Genomic DNA, 11056 nt, shown 5'->3' with positions numbered 1-11056 from the left:
TTTAAAAACTCCCCGCTAGACACGGGGAGCGAGTTTGATGCTAGAACAGCAGGGAAAGGACGCAGCCCACTGTAAAAACCACGGTCTCCATTTGTCCGCTCTCACTCACTCCTTCATGTTTTGTCAGGAATGTTCATGTGTGTGTTGTATTGATAACAAGGGTGTGTGTCTGTGACTGACATGTGAGATATTGATAATATGGAGTAAAGCAGAACAGAGGATGGAAACACCATAAGGGAGGAAGAGTTGTCATGGTGAGTAAACAGCTGTTTACTATTTGTTCTATGTGGGATTTTTAATATGGACAACAAATAAAAAAATAAACACGTTATTTGAAATATCTTTGCTGTTTAAGGTGAGCTGTTTGATGCTATATATATGTATATATGACTGAATTAAAAAGTAATTTAGCCATGATATGGAAATAGAAGGGATTTTTGTATTGTTACTTTAGTTAAAGGGTAAGAACATCTGTTTATTTTTATGTCTTTATTCAGTAGCAGTTCTAGAACAAATTTACCAGGGGGCCAGGAGGGGGCCAGTGTGTTTTCATGGGGAAACAGAAAACAGGGCAAGGGATTCAAATATATTAAGAGAGCTGCATGAAGTGAAATTTCTATTCAAATAGGTTTAATTAAAATTCTATTTCTAGTATAGGGATGAATACCATTATAAATAATGAATATAATATATAGGTCACTAGTGTTATGAACTAAATTTACAGCTGGATATGTACCGAATATACATTCATAATTTAGGAATTTTACATATTCTTGACTTAGTGTTAGTTAAATTACTGTTTTCTATAAAATCTGAATTAGAGCTCAAGAAAAACTGATAAATTCAGCTGTAAAAATTAGTTTTTTTTTCTCCATTTGTTTTTAAAAAAAAAATAGCAGATGAAAACTAGGATCCAATCTCAATACCACTTAAGCTATCACCTTGTTGTAAAAAAGAATTTGTAAACCTATCAGTGACTATGTCTGTTCCGGTGCTTGTCTTCAGTACAGGGGCCAGGACATGGTCTACAGGGGTACTGGCCCCAATTGGCCCCAGTCTAGAACCGCCCATTTAATTATTACTGTTTACAAGGCTGCACTTTAAAAAATGAAATTGTCTAGAGCTTTTTTAAACTAAATTTCTTTTCGTTTACACTCTTGTATAAAAAATGACAAAAGAAAATCTAGGTTTGTGACACTATTTATTTTTGTAATCATGTGATTCTTCATATGATTTTCCAGAACAATTCTGTTTTGTTATCCCTCTTCAGGCAGGGAGCTGTGGGGGAGTTTTTGTTATAGAACAAGGAAAACACAATATTTTATATATATTTATATACATATATCTTCCCCAGGAGCATGGGGCTGCCATTGTGTGGTGCCCAGGAAGCAGTGTGGGGATTAAGGGTCTTTGCTCAGGGACCAAGAGTGGCAGTCTGCAGGAGTGGGGCTTGAACTCAGAACTTCTGGATTCCAAGCTCTATGCCCTAACCACTAGGCCACCGATCCCCATCTCAGTTCAGCTTTTAGTTCTTCCGTCTCACAAGCAAAACTTTTGTTAACCAATTGCATGTGTCCAGGCTGAAGCAGACGTTTCAACACAGAGCGGGGGCTACGATGTGGAGCTGTTTGTAAACCCTCCAGACTACGATTTGATCTGCACCATTTGTCAAGGGGTTCTCAGATGTCCCGTGAGAAGTGCTTGCCACCACATATTCTGCAAAAAATGTATCTTGCAGTGGCTAAGAAGGTGAGGAATAGTGAACATCTGATCAGTGTTTTGAATAAACGCTGTCTCTTTAAATTGGGAAATAATGACTGTAAGGTCTTTAACTCGTTTAGACAGGAGACCTGCCCATGCTGCAGGAAGCCTGTAAACCCAAGCTTGATCTTTGTCATGTTCAAGCTGACCAAATCGATTGGGCGCCTGAAAATAAAGGTAAGAAATTTAAATAGTTATTTGTGAACTGTCATGTCCTTTTGTATAGAGTACATTCCACTACAATGTCTAATTGGATAAGCAGTATTTATGACGGGTTGATTTACATTTCAGATTACATATTAATTAACATTTCATTCAAAATGTGATATTAAATTCCACATTTGCTTGGAATGAATTGCCTTTTAAATTTTGTTTGAATTAATAAAAATTAATGTTTATCTATATATCTCTGTCACAGTGTAAAAATGAGATCCGTGGCTGTGCAGACACCTTTCCACTCTCAGAGCAGTACTCCCACAGTTTAAGCTGTCTGTACGAGCTCATCCCCTGCCCGTACCAGGGCTGCAAGGTGCAGCTTCTCCGCAGGGACCTGGACGCTCACGCACCCAACTGTGAGCACTGGCGCCAGCCCTGCCACATGGGTTGTGGGACGGTACTCACCCAGAGCACCCAGGCTCAGCACAACTGCTACAAAGAGCTGAGACAGGAGTATGAGACCAAGCAGAGGAACCACAGGGCCATTGCTATGGCCTTACAGAGGAAGATGAGGAGGATGCAAAGCACCATGGCCCACATGAAGAGACAGATAGGGTTAATCTGTGAAAGCCTGGAGGTAATGGATGATCTGCATGAGGTGGAGGAAGGGGTGGACCTTGGAGAGAGCAGCAGCAGCTCTAGTGGGACTTCAAGCGCAAACAGCAACTCTTAAATCTGCATATTGCTCCTGTGTTTTTAGCCCTTTTTGTGTTTGTTTCCTGCAGGTGACTTGCTTATGATGAGTGATGCTTTAACCATTTTCTACTGTATTTTTTATTTATTTTCTGAATAAATTATCCAACATAAATTGTCTGTATCTCTTGCATTAGGACCATAAAAAAAAAACCCACGATTTTTATTATTTTTTTAAACTTTGAAATACCTAAATTATTTGAGTGGCCAAGCAATACAGGGGTAACTGTATTTCAATTAAATTTTTAAGGACGCTAATTTCTTTTAAAAGTGCTATTTTTCTTAATTATTTACAGGTGCATTCTAAGCTGAGTGTCCCAGCTAAGGACAGGACAAGTTCTAACAAAGCAACGACTTTCCCCCTGTGTCAGTTATTATAAAAAAAAATAATAAAGTTGTTAGTATTAAATAATAATAATTATTATTATTATAACTGCACACCTCTATAAAAGAAGAAGTTAAGACCTACATTGACTATTTTAACAGATGTGATATCTTATTTGGAGAAGCTACCAATAGAGGCAGCAGAGAGCACATTCTCGCATCAACGGAAAATATCGCGATAATACGTTTCATATAATTTCTAGCGGAACTTCCTGTCGGCCTTCTTCCTGTTATACTGATCACGTAAGTGTGTGTTTGTTTCTGCGCTTCTATTGCAATCCAGAATTATCTCGTACATCGTTAAATGAAACACAATAGATCAATATCTAATTGAACAAATACGTAAAATCTCTCATTTATCTGCTAATATTTTAATGTAATTGGGAGTAATATCTATTTTGAAAGGAAACACGAATCCTCTAAACATGGCGGGCAGCTCGCGGCTGCTGATGATTAAACCCATTCCCGTTTTCTAACCCAGCAAATAACTTGATGTTTCTGATTATCTCTTACAGCAAATGGCGGACGACGCCGGTGGTAGAGGAGGTTTTCGCGGAGGTTTCGGCGCAGGCGGCCGGGGTCGGGGCCGTGGACGCGGCAGGGGCCGTGGAAGGGGCCGCGGTGCCCGGGGTGGAAAGTCCGAAGACAAGGAGGTGGGTTTGATTTTTGTCTAAAGGTAATCCGGGTGGATATAATGTGTATTAACTATTTGTTTTTTCCTGCTCTTAGTGGGTGCCAGTCACTAAGCTGGGCCGCCTTGTTAAGGACATGAAGATCAAGACCCTGGAGGAAATCTATTTGTACTCTCTTCCTATCAAGGTTAGAGCTTTAAAAACACTTATTTAATAATAAATGGTTAGAAGTTGCTTCTATAGTACCTAGGTTTTGGTTGTGTTATAAAATTGAATAGGCTTTTGTTTGGAAAAGGTTAAATGAAGATGATTCTCACACCATCTACATGGCAGCATTGTTTAAGTGTTCACATTTATAAAGGCTTTGAGTGGCTTCAAACTTTTGTTTTTATATATATAAAGAATGAATTCTTACAATTTGTAAATATGCCCTCCAGTTTCAGCCTGTCATCAGTTTTACCCTTTGTTCATTACCTCTTTCAAGAAGTTTGTCCATCGTCCTCTAAATTAACAATTTAATTACCTTATATTTGTAATCTGACATCCTTTTTTCCAATCTGATCTGATTCCCAAATTGAATTTCTGATATTAAACATTTTAATTCACCACTTGCACTATGCAACTTGTATGAAACAACTCAACTATTATATTATCTTTCAACAGCAAAGTAATACAGTAATGGTAGTCAATAGTGGCTGTAAGGACAGTGGAGATGCATAAAAAAGATCTTAAATGAAAAGACTTAGAGTCTGAACAGGAAAATCCAATCAAGTAGCAGTCCTACTCACCCCCCTGGTATTCTGTGCTTTTGCCATATTTCAACCTGTAATTAAAATTCTTGAGACTGTAAAAAGGCCTGATTTTTGAAAATATAAACGTGTACAACCCCCTGATAATGAAACAAGATGTCTGGTTGTTTTTCCTTTGTAGGAGTCGGAGATCATTGATTTCTTCCTGGGTTCTGGGCTGAAGGATGAGGTCCTGAAGATCATGCCTGTCCAGAAGCAGACCAGGGCTGGTCAGCGCACAAGGTTCAAGGTAAATGTCTGATCTTATGTTTGAGTAACTTTGTCAAATTGTTACCCTCTAATCTTGTTGCGTTTTTTTCTGTAGGCCTTTGTTGCCATTGGTGACTACAATGGGCATGTTGGTCTGGGAGTGAAGTGCTCCAAGGAGGTAGCCACAGCCATCCGTGGAGCCATCATCCTGGCCAAGCTGTCAATCGTTCCAGTCAGGAGAGGGTACTGGGGTAACAAGATCGGTAAACCCCACACCGTGCCCTGCAAGGTGACGGGCCGCTGCGGCTCTGTGCTGGTGCGTCTCATCCCGGCTCCCCGTGGTACTGGAATTGTGTCCGCTCCTGTGCCCAAAAAGCTGCTCATGATGGCTGGTATCGATGACTGCTACACATCTGCCAGGGGCTGCACCGCCACACTGGGCAACTTCGGTAAGCCTCGTCCAGGTGTTTTAGTTTCTCCTTGCTCTGCCCAACTAAACCTTTGCAGTGGTCTAGTTGACGTTATCAGGAGAGAAAATAATGAATATTGCACGGCAGGAAGATGCTTCAATCGTCTTCTCTGTTCCCAGATTGTTTTATTCAACATTATTTTTCACAACTAAACATTGTGTTGCTGTGAATAATCTACCGTTTTTATCGTCCATAGCTAAGGCCACCTTTGATGCCATCTCAAAGACCTACAGCTACCTGACCCCTGATCTGTGGAAGGAGACAGTCTTCACAAAGTCTCCATACCAGGTGGGTGAACCAAAATTCTGAACAGTGGTTAATAGAAAAAAAAATTAACAAAATGCTTATGTTGATGAAATAATTTCTGTTTCAGGAGTTCACCGACCATCTCGCTAAGACTCACACCAGGGTGTCTGTGCAGAGAGGCCAGCCTGTGCCACCTCCCACCTCCTAAATGTTTTGTATAGAAGATCGTTAAATAAACGCTCTGAGCTACCATGTGTTGTGAGGAGTGTTTGTCTTTGATTATAAAATATATATATATATATATATATATATATATATATTTAGGAAGTAGACAATTTAAATGACATTTTTAAACTAGAGGTAACAGCTGAAGCATTGACTACAGTCTACAGTAAAAGATCAAATCTGTCTAGAGGAAATGTGTACAGAAGTGGAGTTATGATCCATAAAAGCTGTTATAAAAACGTGACCGATCTAATGAATATTGTCAAGCAAACTTCAGATCAAAAGGGTGTAGTGGGAAAAATTTACTTTCTGAGCAATTCTTGTATACATTAAACATCTACTCTTCTGGGACTTGATGCTGAATGGATGAAAATTTAAAATGTAAAGCTAGAATTCTCACTTTAGAATCTTCAAAATTGTATATATTTTTGCAAGAATGGTGTAAAGTTAAGCTCATTTTACTGATCACTCCTAAATTGTCCTTGGAACCAAAACTGCCAAACATCTCAGAAGGCACATGTTAAAACAAGTGTTTGGCTCATGGTCTGAGCCAAAAATATCAATTGTTTTGACTTCTTGAGGCCTCTACTTGGTATTAGATGAACAGTGAATAGCTGGTAAGGGAGATGACATAAATGGTCTATCCTGTGTTTGCCTGAACTTCACTCTTAATAAGCCTTCAGGTGAGCTAAATCACGTTTGATTCCTTTTAGGTTAATTTGAATACAATGTGACCTGAAGGTAGATGTGCTTTTTCTTTTCATGGAGCTGTGTAGAACAAAAGTTGCAGACTTTTATTATGCTGTTCTTGACATCACTGAGATAAAGGGCATCTTTACAATAAGATGCACTAGTTTTGATCATCCACACAGTATGTCCTGCTAGTTGAGCTGCTTGCATTAAAATAACTAGATTAAATATTTTGAGGAACTGAAAGATATTTGGGTTTAAAACCAGAGCTAACCTACAGTTTAAGTATTAAAATGTTAAATAGCCATTCACTAGTTACAGATGCCAACTCCAGCATTGCTTATTTTTGGAAGTTACGAATAAAACCAAGATGTATTGATTATCAAACTGTTGAACAATTTTTAAATACAAACTGTCCAGTACATTTTGAAATGGAAAAATATAGAACATGTTTCAGTACAGCTGTTTAGTATCTGTACCAGTTAATGGATTCCTGGATAAGTTGAAATACTACTTTAGGAAATCACTAAGTTTCACAATGTTGCAAAGTTCAAATTAGCAGCTAATGTTAAAAACATTAAACTTAAGCATATAATAAGAACCATTTAAGAACAAAAACATGTTTTTAATCACATAAACTTTATTTTACAATAATACACTTGGCAGAGATGGGACTGTTTAAGCACTTTGGGCCTGAGCTGCCATCATTCGCTCTTTTTGCTTCATTAGACACTTCCTTGCACTAGCATATGCTCCCAGGTCACCATCTGGAAAAGAATTGGGAAATTTGAGGACCGCTTGGTGAATAAAAGCCTATTAGAAATAATCCAAACATTCACTTGAACTCAATGTAACTTTTTTAAGCAATAATAAAGCAGCATATTCTGACATTTTGGGGCCAAAGATGTACCAGATAATGCAACTTTGCATAAAAAAAAAAAAAATCATGCTCTAATGATAATTAAAACCAGTGACTGCTAATTTAAAAAAAAAAAAAGCTACTTACAGCGTGACTGGTAGTTCTTGGTCACCTCATTGAACTGCTGGATTTCTTTAGCGCAGTTCTGCTGGTAGCTGTGCCCTTCTCTCTGCTGACAGGCCCTCAGGCGTTCCTGGATCACCTTCACTATCTCCTGATCCACCTTACTGGGGTGGCAAAAACAAAGCACCACAGTCATTACCAAGTTCCCCTTCCACAGAAATGCTGATGTACAGTTAATTTTTCGAACATTTGATCCTGCACACCAGTGGAGAAAATCCAAACACTTTGGAAGCATAAAAGCTAATGAGAAGCTGCACACTTTACTTCTTAAAAACAACCTTGAGAGGTTAATACAAGTATTTCTGTGAAACATCAATAAATATTGAATCTTAGGTCTTTTTGCTGCTTTAAAGAGATCACTGTCTGTGGTTGTTTTTAGTCAGACCTGCCATTCTCATAAGATGTAAAGATTTTTTCTTCAATCATTTATCTTTGTGAAACGGAGCTCAGCATCCTGATGGAGCTGCTTTTAGAGCCACAACACAGTTTATCCTTCAAAAAAAAAAAATAACTCATATATTTGCAATACCAGTTTGTGTATTACAGCTGCATAACCATTACCCTTTTTTTCTACATTTAGATTTTTTTTTTTTTTTTTTGGAGTAATCGCTGAACACATTTTCTTTAACATCACATATCATAAATTAACTTGGATAAAAACAATGCAAATTCAGTGTCATTCTGTTGTGGATTTTTTTTTCTGAACACGGTCCTTTCTGGCGATGTGGTAGTAAGAATAATGGTCTTGATGCCAAAAAGGGCCCAACAGATTTTGCTTTCACAAGTGGAGCAGTACAGCTATCGCCATAGTGTTCCGGTTGATTTATGCATATAAATAGCTTTATTATAATTCATGCAGTGAGTATCACAGATTATATGGACACTGCAATGTAAGTAGAACAGGTAAGGAAAAGATGAAAGAAAGGAGATAAAAGGGAGATAATGATAAAACATCTTCACTCTGCTTCATAACCTGCAAAGAGATATAAAAAGAACAGCACAACCAACAGATATAGTATAAGAGATACAATAAAGTAATGCCTTAATAATATCGCTGAAGTATCAGTAGTATTACTTAATCCAGGGGTCTCAAAGTGGTTCCAGGAAGTGCTGTGTGGCTGCAGGTTTTCTTTCCAACCAAGCAATGGCATACCAGACTACAGTCATCTCATCAATTCATCATGTTAAGAAAGGACTTACTTTATGAGATGAATGGAGTCTAGTGTACAACTGCTGGGTTGGAAAGAAAATCTGCAGCCACAAGGCCCTTTCTGGAACCAGTTTGAGATGCCTTATTTAATCTGACATGTATACTGTGGTAGCTGAAGATCAGAATATGGGCTTTCTGTTGTGGAATTTGAATTATAAACCAAATTAAACTGCATAGAAAGCATGCCTATATTAGTTTTTAAGCATTTTTTTCCATTTTAAAACATAGCTTACATTCTATATTAAATTAGAATGAAGCTAATTAGATCCACTGGGGATGGGCTGTGGCTCCAAAATAAGCAGATCTCAGATATTTAGGGGCTAACCTGTCTGAATGAATAATGCTGACAAAAGTAGATTTATAAAACAGGTTTAAAAGCTTCATATTTATGTTTTCTAGATTTAGATCCTAAAGATTCCTCGTCATTGATAACTGAAATTTTTACTTTTATAAAACAATTTGATACTTTAGTTGCAGAGGTTTAAATTCTACTTTATTATATGCTTTGATTGACTTACTAGTCTCTCCTCCACTGCATCTCCGCCTCATAGTAGCAGGGATAATCTCCCTCCTGGCATTCTGTCAGGTCGGGGACGCGGCGGAACTTCTGGTGATAATAAACCAGCTTGTTTTTGGACCGAATGCTGTCAACAGTATCTGTGGGAAATAATAACGGAAGCTTTATGCTGAACACAGGCTAACTACAATGAAAATGCTACTAGCTTGTCCTGCTGTTGTTAGCCCCGTTAGCTTAGCATACCTCTGAATGTGGTGACAGGCAGGTCCACGGTGTAATAGAAGACTTTAGACAGGAATAGAGCCGGGTTAGGCAGCGCCGTCTGCTTGTCGACCACTGGAGTCTGCCGGGGAGGCTCCGGGTATGCTTCTTTATCATAGTCTCGGGGCATTTTGTGGCTTGTTTTGCCTAAAATCAAACAGAGTCAACAATTCGACCTCGACAGAACTCCTTGAGGTGCGCATGCGCAGTGGAGAGACAGCACAATGGCGAATTTAGAGGTCAACTCAACAAAATAAACGGTTATAATTCTACTTATTAGCTGCATATTTATTTGAATGTATATTGGACATTTATTTAAATAAAAAAATACTATAGTACATTTGAAAGACTATTTTCCTAAAGTTTACTTCAGATAGTAAGGTCGGAGGTTGAAATGTTATACTTTTTAAATTCCACTAGATGGCACCAGAGAGCTAACGAAGGTCAAAAGTGAAAAGCTAATTGAAAATACAAAAAATATATACGTTTAATTAGTATATTATCTCACAAGTATTTACGATTATTTATAATTGATATAAGTATCTCATACTCCTATTTTGCAATACTTTGATCTGTCAGCCTAACAAATTAAAGTTTATTGAGACTTCAGAGAAATTGATATGCATTTGAAATGCAGTGAATATGAACATAAGGGCAAGGAGTATTAAATAACTAAGAATGGTTTTAAAATTAATAAATTAAGTTTTAATTTATGATTAGTTATAGAATTCTGTTTAAATAAAATATTATCTTAATATTATAATAAAATAATCTAAATACGACATTATTTAATCATTTATTTATTACACTTTTATTTAAATCGTTACACATATTTCTATTCTTTGACTGATGCATTTGTGTTGGATTCCTGCATTTTGGTCTTGGAAATAAAATAGTCAAACATTTTATTTGTGTCAGTTTAATAAATAGAGCCAGCAGACAGTGCTTAGTGCTCACTAATACTACTTCATAATATTTTGTCATTTTGCCCTCTCTTATGGTCTCATGTCTTTAGCTTAATGTACTGAAGGACACTCGATGACCCTTTCACTTTTCTGGTAGAGTCCAACAGAATCTTATTGAAAAGGTTTCCAGGTATCAAAGAGTTCAGGCTTAAATGCTTTTTAACAAAAGCCTTTTGAAACAGGCCCACAGCATCATAGATCCTTCACTGTACTTAATAATAATAATAATAATACATTTTATTTAACAGCGCCTTTCTTGACACTCAAGGTCACTTTACAAATAATACAAAAAATAAATAAAAAGAGATGAAAATACAATATACAGTTACAGGAACATAAAAAAAACAGACAAAAAACAATCATGGATAGGGAAAAGAGCAGTATATTCACAGATAAGCGAGCTGGAACAGATGGGTTTTGAGTCTGGCTTTGAATAAGGGGAGAGAGTCAATACTGCGGAGGTCGGGAGGAAGTGAGTTCCAGAGCTGGGGTGCAGAGTGGCTGAAGGCTCTGCTCCCCATGGTGACAAGTCGAGCTGGGGGTACAGTGAGGTGGATGGAGGAGGAGGCTCTAAGGGAGCGGGAGGAGGTGGCAATGTGAAGGAGGTCTGACAGATAAGGAGGAGCAAGGTTATGGATGGCTTTGAAAGTATAGAGAAGGATTTTAAATTGAATTCTGAATTGAACTGGGAGCCAATGGAGTTGGTGAAGAACAGGGGAAATAAAATAGGCACGGGTTTCTTTTTT

The 11056-nt window shown here is 37.7% G+C and overlaps 3 protein-coding genes across 3 annotated transcripts; 2 read left to right on the top strand and 1 right to left on the bottom strand.

Moving 5' to 3' along the window:
• On the top strand, nucleotides 1–2785 carry rnf151 (ring finger protein 151). Its single transcript, XM_038307769.1, has 4 exons — nucleotides 1–254; nucleotides 1580–1749; nucleotides 1842–1938; nucleotides 2180–2785. The coding sequence occupies exons 1-4, from the start codon at nucleotides 252–254 to the stop codon at nucleotides 2648–2650; spliced, it is 741 nt and encodes a 246-aa protein (XP_038163697.1). The 5' UTR covers nucleotides 1–251; the 3' UTR covers nucleotides 2651–2785.
• Nucleotides 2786–3189: 404 nt separating this feature from the next.
• Nucleotides 3190–5652, top strand: rps2 (ribosomal protein S2). Its single transcript, XM_038307768.1, has 7 exons — nucleotides 3190–3297; nucleotides 3570–3707; nucleotides 3784–3873; nucleotides 4617–4724; nucleotides 4800–5133; nucleotides 5351–5442; nucleotides 5528–5652. The coding sequence occupies exons 2-7, from the start codon at nucleotides 3573–3575 to the stop codon at nucleotides 5606–5608; spliced, it is 840 nt and encodes a 279-aa protein (XP_038163696.1). The 5' UTR covers nucleotides 3190–3297; nucleotides 3570–3572; the 3' UTR covers nucleotides 5609–5652.
• Nucleotides 5653–6935: 1283 nt separating this feature from the next.
• On the bottom strand, nucleotides 6936–9563 carry ndufb10 (NADH:ubiquinone oxidoreductase subunit B10). The gene is made up of 4 exons (XM_038307740.1): nucleotides 9328–9563; nucleotides 9086–9224; nucleotides 7322–7461; nucleotides 6936–7082 (listed from the first exon to the last, which is right to left on the bottom strand). Exons 1-4 carry the CDS (start codon nucleotides 9473–9475, stop codon nucleotides 6994–6996), a joined length of 516 nt encoding a protein of 171 aa, XP_038163668.1. The 5' UTR covers nucleotides 9476–9563; the 3' UTR covers nucleotides 6936–6993.
• Nucleotides 9564–11056: the final 1493 nt, after the last annotated feature.

Source organism: Cyprinodon tularosa, unplaced genomic scaffold, assembly GCF_016077235.1.
Source record: "Cyprinodon tularosa strain WSP-4 unplaced genomic scaffold, ASM1607723v1 ctg62, whole genome shotgun sequence".
In the NCBI taxonomy this organism is placed as follows: domain Eukaryota; kingdom Metazoa; phylum Chordata; class Actinopteri; order Cyprinodontiformes; family Cyprinodontidae; genus Cyprinodon; species Cyprinodon tularosa.
Note: the sequence above shows the minus strand (reverse complement) of the source record. Positions and strands in the feature narration are given on the sequence as shown.